This window comes from Amphimedon queenslandica, unplaced genomic scaffold, assembly GCF_000090795.2.
Source record: "Amphimedon queenslandica unplaced genomic scaffold, v1.1 AMPQUscaffold_13296, whole genome shotgun sequence".
Classification (NCBI taxonomy): Eukaryota; Metazoa; Porifera; class Demospongiae; order Haplosclerida; family Niphatidae; genus Amphimedon; species Amphimedon queenslandica.
The window spans coordinates 103,662-123,285 of NW_003546468.1; the positions used below are offsets into that span (position 1 = coordinate 103,662).

Sequence of the window (19,624 nt, forward strand, 5' to 3'; positions counted from 1 at the left end):
AAAAATTAAGTGTCTGTGTCTGTTTGCATATCATTTTAATCATAATAAAGCAATAAAAACACATCAGAGCAAATAGCAGAAGAGGTAGAGACATAAATGACTATAAATATTATTATTTTGATGAGTCGTTGTTAGTTTATTTCCAAGTGCAGTCACATCAGGCTTAACAACCCACTATGAGTGGTTTATAGTTAGACCTTCACTAGCACTCACAGAAGATAAACCAAGCCTACAACACCATCTTATTATAGTACGATTTAAGAGAGAAAGATATAAATAATAATAATAATGATAAGTGAAAAGAGTCTATGTTTCTGAAGACCACAATGCTTCCATGTCAGGTACAATGTCCTATAAAAATTGAGAAAATATAGCACAGCTTAAAGTTCAAAGCTAAAGTAAAACTGCCTATATACATTGTACATGGATACATTTACTATTGGATGTATAGTTTTGTCCCCCAACTCTCTCTCTCTGTTTGGTTGGCTTACCAATGGTTGCGTTGTTGGTGAGTATCGTCTGAATGGCTTTCCATTTGCATCACATAAAAACTGAAAAAGAAACGGAGAAAGAGAGGGAGAGAGAGAGTGGAAAAAAGAAAGGAATCTCTACTACACACAATCACACATTACAGAGCTGCAGTGATGCATTTAAGAATCTCAACAAACATAGTAATAACATCATTAATTCATTACAGCAAACACTGATTATCACACTACCTTAGCGTAGTTCCACTTTATGAAGCTATAAAAGAATAATAAAAACAGAGCATGTCAACAACTGTGCTACTATTAAACTTTGCTCACTTTCCAAGACTTCCTTTCAGTCTGGACTTCAAAAACTTGTACAGTGGATGAGCATCAGGACCATTCACGTCAATCTTTGAAAACATGTCGAACTCAACCCCAAAACGCCGTGCAAACTCCTTGATCTCTGCTTCACTCCCTTGCTCCTGAAAAAGAAAATTATTAACAAAACTACATGGTAGTATTATTTTGTTGCTGTAAAATGATATCAAAGCTAAGTTTTGTATTTAGTCTAACAAGTAATCATAGCAATGTTGTCCATGTTTATATCCATCATTGTACTTGGTCAAAGGCTTTTATAATTTACAAAATTGGCAACACTCGTCTTTACTCAATAATACTGTCACAGCAGTCACAAAAGATGATAAAGCCAAAATAAATTAAAGAATTTGTGTTCACTTTATATAAGCTATTGTACACTTTAGGCTAGATAGAATCCTCATTCTCAAGCAAAGTAATAAGTACATGTACATGTACATACAAATGTATACATGCACATGTATATTCAGTGCTAAATACTGAGTAGTTGCAGTTAAAAAGCAATCAATGTAAAGGAAGTTAAAAATATGCAGCAATAATATGATAAAGGATGTGAAATCATCAGTCACAGTATTGCTTCAAAGAGACACCCATTTATTTGATATTGCGAGACAATTACACTAATCACTACAAACCTATTCACAGGAAGAATTTGATTATAGCGTAAACTAAATAACACATACTAATCAGTTCATAAGGTCCACCAAAGTATTAGAATAGGGAAATATACCAGTTCTACTAATACTAAACTAAACGGACATACATACATGTAATAAATTTAATTTGTAGATGCATCAGTAAACCTGTAACATGCATATCAGACAAATCCAATAACCAACAAACCAACAAAATTACATTAAAATTGTTATTTGGTTAGCAGTATAATCCCCTACCTACATGTACAATACACTACTAAACCCCCTCGCTACAAGTAAGATTGCATGGCAATAATAATTAATTAGTACAACTAAGCTCTCATTTATACATTGAGCTATACATTGTACTATACATTACTATACTAAATTACAAATAATGTACTATACATTGAAAACACCAATTTTTTCCATATACATGCATAACTCCCAGCGGACATGACGGAGCAATACACTACTAAACATCTGCTAACATTAAGTAAGCATGCATGGCAATATCAATTAGTATGCAACTAAGCTGTTCAAATTCTATTATACTCTACTACATTGAAAGCGCCAATTGTTTTCATATAACTCTCAGCAACCTGTTTGAACTGGTTTGACTAACCTGTTTGAACTGGTTGCACGGGAAGGCAAGTATCCTCAATCCCCTAGTGTGTGCGTACTGAGAATGAAGTTGCACTAATTGAGTGTAATTCTTCTCAGCTAAGCCTCATTGACTAGCCACATTAACTATCAATGTAACATGGCCACTATAATAGAAGAGAGAGAGAGAGAGAGAGAGAGGGAGGAAGGGAGGAAGAGAGGAAGAGAGAGAGAGAGAGAGAGGGAGGGAAATAATATAATGAAAGTCTGAATAGGATACCAAAAATTTGAAGAGAATGACAACTATGACAAATCAATAGGTAGCTTACTTTACATGTACATGTATGTACACAAGTATTACCGATATTTATCCAGTGAGACAGTTTTCTTGTCAATATCAACAGCAGAGAATTCAAAGATGGATGTAGCATTCTTCAATTGAGCAGTTTCCTCTTCAGGAGATTGTAACACTTCAACACCACAAGATGAGAGGGCCCTGATCCACATAAACTGCGTATCAACATTATCAGCAGCTAAACACAATGCTACATGAATATAAAGAGAAAGGAAGAGAGAGAGAGAGAGAGAGAGGGAGGGAGGGAGAGAGAGAGAGAGTAAGAATTACCTTAGCCTACTTTTAATTGTGGATGCGTGTTTATTATTTCAAAAAATAAAAAATGCATGTTATATTATAAGATACATGTGTTTCATTAAAGTAATGCTTGAAATAACAAAACTTATTAATAATAATTTATTTTAAGGATAAGTGAATGGAATGAGAGGAGGGTAGTGGGGCGATGCATTGTTTACGGTAAGCTACATGTACATTTAATATGTCTTTGATGCACAAGAATTCCAAAAACTTGGTGCCTATTCAAAACAATAGAAGCAAAAAATCCAAAACAAAGGCTGTCACAATGTGTGTTGGAAGTTTCAATTCTAATATAAATAAAAATTATTTGTTGAAATCAGCTCAAACTTTCTACATATCATAAGGATGTCAATATGTATCAGAAAATGTAATAAAATTTTGGGTGATTTTGGAGCCATTTTTTGCATTTTATAATATTTTCTATGTTTTGAGTTATAGTTTTTTTAAAAATGCGCAGATTTTTTGAAAAAAAGCGTGGGCTATAGCCCACGCTTTCTTTCAAAAAATGGCTCCAAAATCAACCCAAATTTTTATTACATTTTCTGATGCATATTGATGTCTTTATGCTATGTAGAAAGTTTCAGTCAATTCCGACAACAAATTTTGGAGTTATGAGTATTTTTTTAAACTAGTAAATTTTGAAAAGCAAAGGCTATACATGTATATAGCCTATGCTTTTTTCCTGAAAAATGGCTCAAAAATCACCTCAAATTTTTATTGCATTTTCTGATACACATTGATGTCCTAAGACTATGGAGCATCAAATTAATGTCTAACCTTTCTCTTTTCCCTGGGGATGGTTCTCGTAAAACTGAAGTGAAAATCGCCCACTAGTTTTTACGGCATCAGGCTGGACGGACATACACTCTAAACAGAAGACCTGGACTGGAGATGAATCCTAAAAATAAAAATAATCTCGATAAATAAAAATCTTTTTCTTAGAATTTGGAGGAAATGAATCATATTAACAAACAGTACAATTAAGCTAAGGTACAGTGTAGTCCTCACAAAACAATACTAACACATGTACATGTATAGTGGTAGCATAAAGTCACGGTATACATTGTGTACAACAGCAACCAATACTTACATGCACATGTATACCATAAGGATGACACCCTCTCCCTGAAATAATGAGGATATTTTGTAATGTCTCAATTGGTACAAACATACTTCTCACATGAGGATAATAAAGACAGACTGATACATGTAGTATGATCAAAAAGGTTGCTCAAAAATATTATTACAATTACAGCTACACATCTTGCATATACACATATCACACTAACATAACATCATCCTCACCAGTTCTGATTTGAATTGATATATTTTCTTGTTCTTTGATGAAAGGGCAAATACTCCATAGCTCCAGCCAAGAGCTAACGGTCTTCTCTTTGCTAAGAGACTGATCAGCGTCCCTTGCTCTCCTTTCATGTAAGCAACAGACGGGCCAGACATTGCTTCATGAGGTGGCTCTGTCAGCAAAAGAAAAAGTACAAGTTTAAAGTGTGTTTTATATACATGTAGTTACACATAATATACTGTACATTATAAGTGGTTTTTAGGGTTACAAATTTCATGGTTTTTGCAGATTCTTTCCTGATTTGCAAAAATAAAATCCACACAAATCAATTTAATATGGTACCCGCGTGGCACGTGGTAGAATTTGTGTAATAAAATGGGCAAATTGGAATTTTAGTAAATTTCATGAAATATAATTTCCTTGAAAAAACCCACTTATACAGTACACTATAATAAATGATGGGAAAAACCAAGATTTGAAAAATATTAAAAAAAAATAACTAAGTAATACTCGAGCTTCAATTGATGAGTGCAATATACCATTTTAAACCACAAAGATTAAAATGTGACGGACTGACATTCATAACAGTAAACATATTGCAGGTCGGCTTTGACTTATCATAATAATAAATAACTCATTTATCATCAACTCCACTCATTTATCATCAACTCCATTGATGGATAATGTAGTGTGTACATTTGTAGATTGTCAGTCAAGATACTACATTCTTCTGTTGCATTCAGCCACACTTAGACACACTATTCATATTTGTTTGCCTATACAAGGTCCTAATTGAATTGAATTCCATTCAAAACATAAAGTCTTGCTACTCGGTTAGTCTAGTACCCAGTGAATGGAGTCAAAACCTTAACGTTAATACTGTGGATTGTGTCAAAGTTTGTCTGTACTTATTGAATTATAACTTTATACTATTAGAATAGGTTCAAAACACTAATACATTAAGTAAGTACTCCATCTATTTTTCACCCTCTCTCATTCTCTCTCTCTCTCTTACCATCTTGTCTGAATCTAAAGAAAAGATAAGCATCTTCAAAGTTGTGTTCATCAACAACATGATGAATGTAGTCAGTATCAATAAGCAACTGGCCTAGTAACACTGCCTGAGCTCTGTCCTCTGCTTCTCCAGACGTTATCAACCAATCAACAAGTTCAGACGCTAGGGGAAACAGAGAAGGAGAGAGAGGGAGAGGGGGAGAGAGAGAGAAAGAGAGAGGGAGAGGGGGAGGGGAGAGAGAAGGAGAGAGAGAGTGAAAGGCAAGAGAGAAAACAAATGAGTGAGAATGAAACCCAATAGTTTCTATGTATACATTCACTTTTGTGTACAACACTTTTAAAAAGGAAACAAAGTCCACAGTTCAGAATGCATGACTCTTCAAAAACAATATTACATGTTTACAACATACAGTACATGTACATGTACACACGCTGAAGCAGAAACTCAAAGTCTCAAAACAACATGTTCGTACAAGCAAATAAAACACTCTCTGTTTCCCTAGTGGGATCAATTGTTGAAATTTTAAATACAATACCAAAAGCAATAAGATATACCATATAGCCACAAAGTTTCGAAGCAATAAACTTTCGCGAATTAGGCCACAATCTTTTTTCGCAAATTAACTTTCACGGTTATTATTTTAAGCACACGTGCTTATGGGCAATACGAATAATTTTACGGAATTAACTTTCGCGAATACGGAAAATCTGCAAAAACAGCGAAAGTTGTACCCTCAAAATTAAGTGGTTATACGGTACATGTATAAATAATAACAACAGTACACTTGCAAATTTAATAATTTCATTGAACTACGACTAAGATTAAAATGGCATAATGTTTTTTTGATAACTTATGAAATCCCAAAATAAGAAAAATAACAGTCAGGAATATATAATTACTAAATGTCACCTTTAAATATATACATGAACCTAGCATTACAATGAGCACATACATGTATACACGTATGCTGCTCTAGCTTCAATGAAGCAGTATTCTAAAAGTACAAAGTACATGCATTATCATAAATAATTGTTATAGCTACACAAAAAAAAGCTACACAAAGACTGCACACAGGATCCTTCAATAAAGAACAGCATGATAACACTAGTATCTCTGTCTCAATTTGTCCCCTTACTGGCTCTTCTCCTTATCTCTACTATATCTCGGCCCTAACTTCCCCGAACGTATGCAACTGTTTACTCAAAATATGCTTTATTTATTTTTAATAATAGACACTACAAGGCTGCATTAAATAATGATGTCTCTTTATCCTTCCTTCCCCCCCCCTATCTCTCTCTCCCCTAAGCTCTAGTAATATTATACATTCCTTGTGTTAATAGACCAGGCATGCTAAAATAATTCAGAGCCTGCACTGAACAGCTAAACAGAGCCAAATTAACATGATTGGTCGAAACCTAAACGGGATGCTCGAGAATTAAGCTTCATTAAGAAAGCTTTGACTTGCTGATTAACAATAAATACAATGGACTAATTTGAACTTCTTTATTGCATTTTTTACATGATAGTGGTAATTATGCAGTATAATCTGTATCATGATTTGCACCCACAGTGATTACAAGTAACTATAATGCTGTATAGCAGGTAATTTTGAAGGTGGAAAATTTAGGCAAATTGCTAGTATTTTGGTTTTAATTTGGCAAATCTGCGGCCACGTGCCATTGAGCATGCATGTAATGGTACAGAATGGTGGGGTTTAATTTGGCAAACAGCCATTAAAATGCCAAATCAAATTTGCCGAGATTAATCCCCTCCAAAATTACCCTCTGAACAGCAGCATGTGTGTAATTCCTGTAAGTTCAGGTGCCTATTCACTAAACGGACAGTTAGTAAACTGGCTACTAGCATGTCCATTCAACAATCAAGTGAATGACAGTTAGTGCCAATGGAATGAATGGATGATTGCAATAGTTCTCATTCACAATTTTTGCATACCGATGAAGCAAGAGTAATATGACCTCAGGTGATAGGTCCTGTCTTGGATTGAGAGCCCACCTAGCGAACGTATCTTTTGCAGTAATGCATCAGCCTAGGGAGGGAGAGAGAGGGGGGGGGTTAATGAAAGGTCACACAGCATTAAAAAAAAGGAGGAGTGAGCTACATGTGTGAGAGATGCCAAGGGAGATGGAGGATAATAAAAGGAATATACAAAAAAAGAGTAGCTTCCAAAAGAAGTACTTATAAAAGTAAACATAGCAGGACTGCATTTAGAGTAGCCTCAGTAATTGCTTACTCTTCTGATGTCTCTGGACCTGTCTTCGCTCACTTTACTGCTCACAGATGCCGAGCATTGAAGAGAGGACATTATCAATATCTAGAAGCAGGTCTGGCCTGCTTAGAAGCTACTTCTTCCTGGAACGAGCTCGCAATTATAAAGAAAGAGAACACAGGAGATTATGTAAAAGCAAAACAGGCGTGGTCAGAGCTCTTGTGGGCGGAGTTAGTTCAGAAATTCAGAGGAGGAGCTGCTAATGATCATGGAAGGTACCGCTAGTCGAGCCGCTAGCACTAAAATGGAAGATAGAGAAGAGATAAGAGACCTACTTCAGTTTAAGCATGACTTTACAGTAAGTACAGGCTAGTGTGAGAGCTGTGTATCAGTGAGAAAGAGAAAAAGAGAGAGAGAATGATGCAACATTGTCTATTGCTGAAAAGGACAATCGAAAAGGATTTACACTTACCAAGTGTTAACATGGCATAGCTTGTGCTGTGGTGAAGAGCCAACCGCAATTCATTATATATGCATTATTTTAAAAATGTTGTGCTATTAAAAATATAGCCTCCATCCCATGTGTAACACAATCAAATATTGACACCTTTTTAGTAGTATAATATTTACATGTACTCATGTTGTCATCAATACTCCAATATTATAAGTATGTTTTATAGTTAGGACTTGTATCTGAGAATGGTAGTTCAAAGACTAATGGTAGTATTGATGGTAAGATGGGAGCTGCTGAGAAACGAAATGACGAAAGCATAAAATCACTCAAGGAATTTCAAAAGTCTTTTAAGGTAATATCAACACTGTTTATGTTTTATAATAATATTGTGAAAGGCGATATCATTTTGGCTCCTTCTCTTAGCAAACTTCATTCCTTTGTCTGTATTTCTCTTACTCAATGTTGTCAGTTTTTTTTAATTGTCCTTTTGTCTGATCAACCCTTGTCTTGCTTGCTTCCATCACATCTTTTCCTCTCTTTCTTTATTTTTTTGTCTCTTTCTCTCTTTAGCTTGGTAAGAGTGAACAGTCAAACTCAGTCTTGTCCCCACACGTTAATGGCAGTGATTGCTCTCAAAGAGAAGGTACAAACACACACTACATGTAGTTCTAGTTGATTATTCTTCTTTAAATTACGAGCATATATTGTATTTGAATATATCTGTCATTCAATTAGATGTAGGCTTTATGCCAAATTTCCTATTCTTTTGCCAAACTTTTCCCTCCATGGCATAATTAACATTCATTCTCATGCAATGAGATTACAGGAACAATGCCAATTCTCTCCCTCTCTCTTTCTCTCTCTTTATTATGAATATAGTCCCCAGATCTCTGGATATTACAGCACAGCCAGTATCAAGAGGACAAGCAAACACCAGCAAAAAGAAAAAGCAGAAAAAGAAACGTTTAAAGCCAATCCCAGACGACATTGACTATTCATTCAACGATCTTTATGAACTGACTAGCGAGATACTGGGCAGTGGGGCTAGAGCTACTGTCATTACTTGTATTAAGAGGACTACAAGACAGCAATATGCGGCAAAGGTAGAGTTGAATTATACATGAAATAACTGTCTGAGGGAAAGACCTTTTACTAAAGGGGGAGCCCTACTTACATATATAAAGGAACTGGTTTTCCTGTATGTACATGTATATGTAATTTAAAAGGTACTTTTTATGATGTTATATTAGATAATGCATTGTAGTACCGTTCCTTTCATTAGTGTGTGGTGTCCCTGGTTATTATGACCGCACGTGTTATTAAGTTTAGTCTCATTTTGTTGTCTAACTCTGATACTACATTTATGCCAAATTATGTCGAGTGTTCCCAGTCAGAAGTACATGTACCATTTTTGTATGAGGTTCTCCCCATTAATATAATCTTTTACACCACTTCTGTGCTTATAAATACAACTGTGCATGTACATGTACATGTATGTATTAATAATTAAGTTTTGAAACAGTTCCCCATTAAAGATGTAGCTTGAACACTAAGGACCCTTTATAAGAGTATATGTACAACCAGACAATGCTCATTTTGATTAGGCTATGCATGTACATGTACATGTACATGTATTTAATCACTATATTATGGTTCAATACTTTAATTATATACATGTACCGACTACAAAATTATTTTATATTTTATTCTAATTGTAACTTATCTAACTTATCCTACTGCTCAGTCCTAAAATTATTACTATCAATATTGTTTTTGTTTACATGATGTTTTGTGGTATGTTCCTCATTGTAGATAATTAATAATTCCGGCCCTGAGGTTCGTGACAGAGTTCTAAAGGAAGTTGAGATACTCTATAGTTGCTCCTCATGCGATAACTTCCTTAAAATAGAAGACTTTTTCGAGACTTCTGAGAAGTAAGTAATGATATTATTATAATTGAATTATATGATTCCACTTGTCATATTGTTAGGTTTTACCTCGTGTTTGAGAAAATGGAAGGTTTGTCGATCATACCCTTATCCAAACTTACTTTAATTAAACTATTTCTGAGGCTTTCTCTCTCCTCTTCTTTCTTGCCATGGTTAAATGCTTTCAACCTTCTACTCTCCTTTCTCTTCTCTGTAGGTCCTTTATTAGAACTAATTCAAAAGAGAGAAAGATTCACTGAGAGAGAAGCAAGTGAAGTGACCAGGGAAGTTGCTGCTGCTCTTTCATTCCTTCACAGACAAGGTGAATACATAAGATATCACATACACTACTACTATGCATGTATACATCTATACACATATTAGTAAAAAGTGATGTACTGTAAATTGGGTTCTTTTGAGTAATGGTAATTTTTGTATTGTAATGAGGCATGCTAAATTTAGAATTGCTAATATTTCCTTTTTCCCTATTAATATATTGGACTAAATAGGCAGCATATGAAGTTTTCCAACACCTAAATTTTCCATTCTGTACTTCATAGCCATTAAAAATAACCAGATGTGTGGTATTTAAACATATTAAAGTGACCGCAAGCGATCAAGTATTACATTTTAAAGGTAGTAATTGTTCTGTTAATAGTAGTACAAGTACACGCAATACATGTAATTTACATGTACGAGGAATCATTTGTTTTAATTGATCGTAATAGTATATACTATACATGTACATGCATGTACATGTACATTCTGTGAAAGCAATTAAACGAAACAATAGATCACATTCCATTCTGACTTGAGTAGTGTTTTATGCTTTCTTCTAAAATAGTACAGTGATTTTCCAGTTAAACTTGCATGATAGAGAAGCAGAAATGTGTTATGAACATGCTCTGTTGTGGTCAGTATTAAGTAGGTGCATCCATTTTATTCCTGACCACAACAGAGCTTGTGTATAACACATTTCTGCTTGTCTATCATGCCAGTTTAAGAAATAATCACTGTACATGTATAATCCCTGTACAAATGTACATGTACATTACAATAGCTATTACATTATACATGTTTTAGAACCAGTGATTAATTAAGTTTTCTATTGTTACATGTACATGTATGGTACATGTAAAGCAATTTTCATCTATATACATGCAAGCTTAGCTATTATGGTATTTACCTGTAGGAAGTTATGTGTTTGTGTGTAGCTGTTTTGGGGCTTTTGTTGTGAGCGATGTACATGTACATGTATTTGTGTCAGCTAATTAATGGTTGCAGTTTTGAGATTCCGTTGCATGACAAGTGGTAATGTTCATAGCCACCACATCAATTAGGAGTCATAATATTAGGGTATATTGTATTACATGTTCAATGCCACCTAATTGAATGTGATTGTATACTTAGGCTGCGTTTACACAGCAACGCAAAAGGTATCATTTTAAAAACGATACACTTTGTAAAAACAATACACTTTGAACGATACACTTTGAACGATACGATACACTTTGAACACCGTTTTCGTTTATCAAGATTCTATCTCGTTTTCATTTGTTTCTGTGTAAACAGAAGCAAAAAACAGGCACAAAACTGGACGGATTGCAGCGTTTTCAATTCTGTGTAAATGCAGCCTTACTAACTGTAAAATACTGTAGATCAGGAAATTAGTGTGGTAAAAAATTTTTGTGTTTTAAAATTGTGCTGTGATTTAAATTTTACTAAACAAGACCGTGTCATATATTATTGAATGTGGCAGTAATTATATGGGTGATCTAATTTTTTGCGAAATTCTAATCCAGTAATACTTAAATCACAATAAAAATTTCCAGATAGACGTTAAGCTACATGTATTTTCCGACCTTTTGTACATGCATGTACATGTACATGCACTTTAGTCCATGCAGTTAACTTGATTGTGTTGCTAATTTTTCATGTACTTTTTTTGTAGGCATTGCTCATCGAGATTTGAAACCAGAGAATATTTTATGTCAAACAAAAGATGAGGTTAGTTTGTATGATCATATTGTATTACTCCTCCGTTATGTACATGTACATGTAATTTAAGAGCTTGTTTACTGGTGTTTATTGAGTCAAATTTTTGAACTACATGTACATGTGTATTATAAAATTTCAACCATAGACCTTGAACTAGTATGAATAATGGATTTTTGCTACAAGAGGTTTTCAATTTATCTTACACTAATTAATTAATGCTTGGGTTTATAGTCTACGAAGGTGGCTGATTAAAATTTGTTTAAGTTTTTTGTCTATTTTGTCACCTACTGTAGGTTGTTCCTATTAAAGTTTGTGATTTTGATTTAAGCAGTATGATGAGTCAGCACACTCCAGCGACCACACCCAACCTATTCACACCGGTAATAGACTCACACACACACACACATAATGATAATAATAATAATAATGATGATGATATAATTCTTTTTCTACATTTAAGTGTATGCGTTTTTAACCTGTTTTGTTTAATAATAATAATAATAATAATAATAATAACTAGGTGAATGTAAACATTGAGGGGGCGAGCATGAGCCATTGATTGACATTTTTTGACTAACATTAAAATTAATAAATTAATCCAGCTCTTAGGTTTTTTAATTTTTTAATTTTTACATTTTAATTTTTCTATTTTTATTTTATTTTTTATTATTTTTATTTTTCTATTATTTTTAAAAATTTATTATTATTATTTATTTTTATTATTTTTAATTTTTTTGATTTTATTATTATTATTTTATTTTTCTTATTTTTTATTTACTTATTTTTTCTTTTTTCATTTTTATTTTTATTATTTTAATTTTGAATTTTTTTACTTATTTTTAATTTATTATTATTTTGTTTTATTTTTTAATTTTTAATTTTGTTATTTTATTTTTAATTTTTATGTAATTACAATATGTAATTTTCCTTTTCCCTCCCTTCCTCCCAAAGGTTGGATCAGCCGAGTACATGGCCCCTGAAGTCCTTGACACATTCACTGGTGAGATATTCTCTTACGATAAGAAATGTGACCTATGGAGTCTTGGTGTGCTGGTCTACATGATGCTCTCTGGGAGCCCGCCCTTCACTGGCGGCTGCAGGACGGACTGCGGCTGGGAAAAAGGGGAGGAGTGTGAAAAGTGCCAGGTCTGTCAGTATTTTTAATTAATTTACAATCAATTTAAATTTATAATCAATTTGACATTAGTTTTAATTCAGTTTTTAATTATTTATTTCGTTGCCTACGACTTGCCCTTACTTTTTTCTTTGTACATATACATATGCATTCATAACTCATCATTCATATATGATGTATATACATTTAAATGCTAATTCTTTAAATTTTCTTTCTTCCTCCACTACTTGTACATAGTTTATCTAATACATTCCATCGTCAGTGTCAGTTATTATAATAAATTCCACTTCTTTTATTCATTAACAGGCTATTCTCTTGGAGAAGATTGGTAAAGGACAATATAGCTTTCCTCAAGAGGTATAGCACTATATATTATACCGTATAGCGGAAAATTAAGAAGGTAGTTAAATTTGGCAAATTGCTAAATTTTGGTGAATGGCAAATTTTTTAATTTGGCGAATTTGTAGCCATGTGCCATCAAGCATGCACATAATGGCTCAAAATGGCTGGTCCTTATTTTGGCAAATGGTTATTAACATGCCGAATTCACCAAATTTGACTTCCTCCAAAATTTCCCGCTATACGGTACAAGGACTGATGCTACACATAGTCATGTACATGTACATGTATGATTACTACTATAACTTAATTATTTGGGGGAAAATTTTTCAATTAAATGTTCTTGCAATCCTCGTTGTGTGTTAATGTATTAATGTGTGTACATGTGCATGTGTATGTAGATATGGGCCAGTATATCAAGTGAAGCTAAAGATCTCATATCGAGTCTTCTTCAGCGAGACGTAAGGAAGAGACTCTCAGCAGATGAAGTATTGGCACATCCCTGGATTAAAACCGTGAGTATATTTAGGGACTTTATCAGTCAGTTTTATTTATCATATTTCATTGTTATTCTTTATTGTATTGTAATAGGAAGTTCCTGATACTCCTCTTAAAACTCCTGGTGTCCTGAGACTGTAAGTCCTGCTAATGATTTATTTTTAAAATGACCCAACAACCCAATTATGGCATATTGGTGTCCTCATCCTGTGTAGAAAGTTTGAGCTGTTTCCGGCAAATAATTTTCGAGTTTTGAGCATTTAAAAAAATGGGCCAATTTTTGAAAAAAAGGCAAAGGCTATAGCTCATGGTTTTTTCCAAAAAATGGCTCCAAAATCACCCCAAATTTTTATTACATTTCCTGATGCATATTGATGTCCTTATGCTGTGTAGCAAGTTTGAGCTGATTCCAACTTCAATTTTTCAAGTTATGGCCATTTCAAGAAAACACCCAAAATTTGAAAAAATACCCAAGGCTATAATAGCCCATGTTTTTTCCCGAAAAATGACTAAAAAATGACCCCCAATTTTTATTACATTTTCTGATACATATTGACGTCCTTATGCTGTGTCTTATGCTGTGTAGCAAGTTTGAGCTGATTCTGACTTCAATTTTTCAAGTTATGGCCATTTCAAGAAAACACCCAAAATTTGGAAAAATACCCAAGGCTATAGCCCATGATTTTTTCCGAAAAATGACTAAAAAATGACCCCCAATTTTTATTACATTTTCTGATACATATTGATGTCCTTATGCTGTGTAGCAAGTTTGAGCTGATTCCGACTTCAATTTTTCAAGTTATGGCCTTTTTAAGAAAATGCCAAAATTTGGAAAAATACCCAAGGCTATAGCCCATGATTTTTTCCAAAAAATGACTCCAAAATCACCCCAAATTTTTATTACATTTTCTGATGCATATCGATGTCTTTATGCTATTTAGAAGGTTTGAGCTGTTTCTGGCAAATAATTTTCAAGTTATGAGCATTTTTAAAAATGGGCCAATTTTTGAAAAAAAGCAAAGGCTATAGCCCATGGTTTTTTTCCAAAAAATGGCTCCAAAATCACCCCAACTTTTATTACATTTTTTGAACACATATTGATGTCCTTATATGCTGTGTACAAAGTTTATCTTCCTTCCCTCCCTCCCCCCCCCATACAGCAACCCCAGTATTACAGATGAGCTCTCTCAAGTTGCTGCCTCCTGCCTCAAGTGCAATAGAAGACTATCGACTCATTTTGAGAAATCCTTCAAACTCTCTCCCCCCGGGAGCTCAGAGCTGGCACTGAGAAGAGGAGGAGACCACAAATTCCCTTGAAAATACAATTAATGACACAAACACCTACCACATCACACGTGCATACACTTTCCCACTACATGTACATGTACACTTCTCTGATACCCAATCACTCATAGAAAGACATTGATTTTACTGATTGGAATGACTGCTGGCACAGTCAAGCCGATACAGAAATGACTATTATTTTTTTCACCAATCCTTTTCTAAACTATTTGTTATTGTAACCGACTAATTCCTGTCTCTAAAAATTGTAAAAGTCTTAATAATAATAATAATAATAATAATAATAATAATAATAATAATAATAATAATGAGTCATTATAAAAATGGTATAAAATTTCTAGTTAGTCCCAGTAATATTCATCATCAGACTCGTATAAAATCTCCAGCTCACGAGGAAGATCAGGAGCACGAGGGATACCAGGAACAATGATAATGGGTGAATCAGGGGTAGGAGGTGAAGACGAATACCACGAATCAGTATCAGTGTCGGTATCAGTATCAGTGTGATCCGAAATCAGGCCGTCGTCTTCCGGGTCTTCGAATTCCGGGACGCTCAATTTTTGCGTGTTAAACCCTCGAGCTTTTTCAATGAAAACCCTCCGAGCAAGTCGACTCTCGATAGTACCCAGTACTATCTTATCCTTTGGCGTGCAGAGGTGTGGCCTTGCAATCATTTCAGCTAGTCCTTCTGTGCTCTTCTCCAGAGGAGCAATCAACTTGAGGAGCTCATCTCTTCTCTTCTCTCCATCAGTGTAATAACTAAGGGCGTATGAAGCTCTAAGAACCAAACGGGACTTTAACAATTCACGTATAGCATCTTTAGCAAACTGTCCCTCTTTGTCTTGGTCTTCTAGTCGAGTGACGGCCGCTGCTTGAGCTGATGCCATTAGCGACTGGACTTTCTCTGATAGATTCGAGAGCATCTTCTCTTCAAACTCTAGGCTCTGGCAGTGGTTGGAGTAGCGGTTGTAAGCATGTTTGAAGTACTGGGCATTCTTTTTGTTTGACTCCAATTCAGCGTGCTGCTTCATGGCTTCAAGGTGCTCCTTGGCCCTTTTGAGTGCCTGGAATCTAAATGTAAAGAGCAATCATTAATTAAATAACATACATGGGATTATTACTAATACATACAAAGCGATACCATATTATAGCTGGAAATTTTGGAGGGAGTAAAATTTGACGACTTGCAAAATTTTGGGTGATTGGCTGATTTTAATTTGGTGGATTTGTGGCCACGTGCCGTGGAGCATGCGTATAATGGCTCAAAATAGCAGATTTTTATTTTAGTGAATTGCTATCAAAACACCAATTCGCCAAATTTAATTCCCTCCAAAATTACTCGCTATACAGTACTTATTATAAAAACACATTCTACAGGCAGCAAGCCAACTAACACTAATTGGTATGATAGCACTTAACAAGTTAGTATTTATATTAAGAGCAAAAGCAACTGCTAAAAAACTAATGAAACTAAAAGCTAATTACTATAAATGTAGGAAGATACAACACTGTCAAAATGATAACAAAAAGACAGTCCCAAGAGTGATTTAGGCCCATAGGGCAAGCAATAGTCAATAACATTAATAAAGACTAATACAATAATATCCTTTACCTGTTGCAAGTATAATATCCCCCAGTCCTGCTACTGTGAATGGCCCAACGGCCAAGACAAGCCCAACAAAAGTCATGATTGCATTTTGAGCAAGTCATGTGGTTACAACCATCACTCCTCTGTATGGGTATCTTGCACTTTGGACAGGGTTTGCTGTTCTTAGCAACCCAAGCCTCACTCGTCGCTCTCTCACTCAGCGAAGCAGCAGTAGCTTTAGATATATCCCTGTCCGCTAGACTAGCTATCTTGCTCTTCCACGCTTTCCAACTATCACAATTGCAAGGATCGTGAGCCTCTTCAGAACAAGACCAGCAGAAGAAGTGGCCAGCACCACAGTCGACGTTACGCTGTTGTACACCGGCCGAGGACTGGGCACTGGACTCACTTGAGTCTGAGACTGCTCTAGCAGCTCCACCTCCTGCCCCTCCCCCGTCTTTGGACAATTTTAAATGTACGGCTCTCTCACAGCCTGGGTGGGGGCACCAGCGAGTGTTGGGGTTACCCTCAATAAAGGACCCGAGATCAAAGTGGGCAAACTTGGCGCTCATTTCCGATGGAAGGAGCCTCAACACCAGTTCCTGATTAACGAGCTCCTCGCATCCAAAACCAGGACACGGTATGTTAGTGACTTTACCGTCTTTCACTTTGGAGCTAAAATACTCCATCCAACATAACTTACAAAAGGAGTGAGTGCAGTCTGGATTAGAAAGCAGCTCTATCGACGGGTCACCACAAATCTCGCATATGTGCTCTTCTCGTGACGTTTGCTTCATTACTACCACTTCAACTGCTAAACTCGTTTGACGAGCCATGGGTAGTTTGACTTTTGCTACGGAGCATGTGTTCATGGGGTCGAGGAGCCAAGAATCCACAACGAGGACTTGGGACCAACCGAAATGTTCTAGAAGTCTCTGAGCAGAGAGGACCGGGATGTCTAAGATGGCAGCTGTGCCTTGGATAAGATCAGTTTTAATTACCTGAGGGAGTGAAAGATGTGTGGAGAGAGAGAATGAATGTGAAAGAGTAATAGGAGAGAGAGGGAGAGAGAAGAGATAAGATTTATGAGAAAGAAACAAAGGTAAGTATTATATACATGTACATATAGTGTGATTAAAAGAAATCTTAAAAGGGAAAAATGGAGAAAAACAAGCAACTAGTCCAAGAAGAGAAGGAAACTGAAATATTTATACTAGAAAACATATTTAGCCACAGCAAACTCAATGCCAAGTAAAACAAATAAATCAAATTATGGCAGCCTATAACATATCATCATCTAATGTTTCATCTATAAGGGATTGATTCAAATTACATTTTAGTACGCTGAATTCATAATAATAATAATAATAATAATAATAATAATAATAATGATGATGATGTCCTTTTTGTTTGTTTTTTCTCTTTATAATAATAATAATAATAATAATAATAATGATAATAATAATAATAATAATAATATCAATAATCAATTCCTTCATACTTACATATATTTAATTATAATAATTCAATTCTTACCTGTAACTCATCTCTTTCCACCCCCTGATAAGACTCTAGTCTAAGGGTCTCTGGTTTCTGAACAACGAGCGATGATTCCGGAGTAACCGTAAACACCATCTTTGGCTCAATAAGCTTCACAATCTCTCGATGACCACCACTATCAGCGACAGCAAACGGGGTCTGCCCTGCAACATTAGTAATATGAACAACAGCACCGTGATTGAGGAGGACCTGGGAAGTAAGGACAAGCCCAGAACCTGCAGCAAGGTGTAGCGGAGTATTGAGAGCTTTGTCTTGACGACTGAGGTTGAGGAGTTGAGGGCTCAGTGAGAGGTCGGGGCAGATTTTTTCAGGCGAGAGGCAAATGTTAATGACAAATAAAAGCATCTCTGATCTTGTTTGGTCTACTATGGAGTCCGTGCCGTTTGAGGAGCGGCAGATATGGTGCACTACTGTCTGTCCGCGGCTGTCGACTAGGTCGGCTTTACCGCCATTCTTCATAAAGAGTTTCAGCAGCTCGAAAAAGCCTCTTTTAGCTGCTAAGTGAAGCGGTGAGACAGCTCTGTGGAAGCGCCCGTAGGGTTTGTTAGGATCTAGGGATTGTAATTCCTCGGATGATTTGTAGAGTTCAACAGCTTTCCGTTCATTGGACTCCTTAATGGCTTGAAAGAACAGTCTTGAGTGAGTTGTGCCTCCCATGATAATCTTCTAACATAGAAAGGAAGTAATCAGAGAAAAAGGTGGGGCTTTGTTGTGATAATTGCCCACGTGGTGGCACGTGGGTGAAAATGATGGAATGAGAAGGCAAGAAAATGAGATGTTAAAATAGTGAGTGACTTATTTAAAACTTAAATACATGATCTATTAATATTAAATACCTACTAATTGTCTCTTCCACTCCCACAAATTGTTGTGGCTGATGCATATTGATGTCCTTACGCCATGTAATTGATAACAGATGAATTTTTTGTTATAAAAATATTAAATGAAAATTGACAGAGTACAATAACGAATAGACTTCTTACGAAAATAATAGTAATAATAATAATAATAATAATAATAATAATAATAATAATAATAATAAAATAATAATAAAATAATAATTCCATTTTTGTAGTATGGATTCCTCCCCCTTTATACCAATAATTTCATCTCTCTCTTCTAATTCTTTTTGGTCTTATTATAATAATAAATAATAATAATTAAAAAAAATAATAATAATAATAATAATAATAAGAAGAAGAATAATAAGAATAAGCAAAGAGCCGATTATTCAAATCTTTTAAAATTCAGTTTGAGCATTTCTTTCCTCTTTTTTATTTTGTATTAGTGCATCAAATACATTTGTAGCAATTTCTCTTGTTTTGTCCTTCCCAATATAATTAGCAGCCTCATTAGCCAGCCCTCTCTTATACTCCAGCTCTATCATTTCTTTCAATATATCAATCCTTATTTGACAGCCACTTTCACCTCCTTCTGTATATTCTTGTATTGCTCCATCGGTTTCTATTGCTATTCTCTTGTCTTTTGGTTCCTTTGGCTTCTTTCTCTTTTTCATTGTTTCTCTGCAATACTCATCAAGAC

General features: G+C 35.0%; 2 protein-coding genes and 1 pseudogene across 3 annotated transcripts; 1 reads left to right on the forward strand and 2 right to left on the reverse strand.

Moving 5' to 3' along the window:
• Positions 1–5: 5 nt before the first annotated feature.
• On the reverse strand, positions 6–7,486 carry LOC100632501 (uncharacterized; annotated as a pseudogene). Its single transcript, XR_131726.3, has 11 exons — positions 7,305–7,486; positions 7,007–7,100; positions 5,054–5,215; positions 4,041–4,210; positions 3,513–3,633; positions 2,445–2,628; positions 2,106–2,250; positions 807–952; positions 720–744; positions 492–551; positions 6–351 (listed from the first exon to the last, which is right to left on the reverse strand). The product of XR_131726.3 is annotated as an uncharacterized LOC100632501 (transcript).
• A 38-nt stretch (positions 7,487–7,524) lies between these two features.
• Positions 7,525–15,163, forward strand: LOC100632629 (MAP kinase-interacting serine/threonine-protein kinase 1-like). Its single transcript, XM_003388061.3, has 14 exons — positions 7,525–7,638; positions 7,961–8,086; positions 8,305–8,377; positions 8,614–8,837; positions 9,547–9,668; positions 9,725–9,753; positions 9,880–9,984; positions 11,614–11,669; positions 11,954–12,040; positions 12,612–12,806; positions 13,102–13,152; positions 13,536–13,649; positions 13,726–13,769; positions 14,793–15,163. The coding sequence occupies exons 1-14, from the start codon at positions 7,543–7,545 to the stop codon at positions 14,947–14,949; spliced, it is 1,479 nt and encodes a 492-aa protein (XP_003388109.1). The 5' UTR covers positions 7,525–7,542; the 3' UTR covers positions 14,950–15,163.
• On the reverse strand, positions 15,131–18,753 carry LOC100633519 (ankyrin repeat and IBR domain-containing protein 1-like). The gene is made up of 3 exons (XM_011406950.2): positions 18,059–18,753; positions 16,547–17,523; positions 15,131–16,005 (listed from the first exon to the last, which is right to left on the reverse strand). The coding sequence occupies exons 1-3, from the start codon at positions 18,737–18,739 to the stop codon at positions 15,276–15,278; spliced, it is 2,388 nt and encodes a 795-aa protein (XP_011405252.1). The 5' UTR covers positions 18,740–18,753; the 3' UTR covers positions 15,131–15,275.
• Between the last annotated feature and the right edge of the window lie 871 nt (positions 18,754–19,624).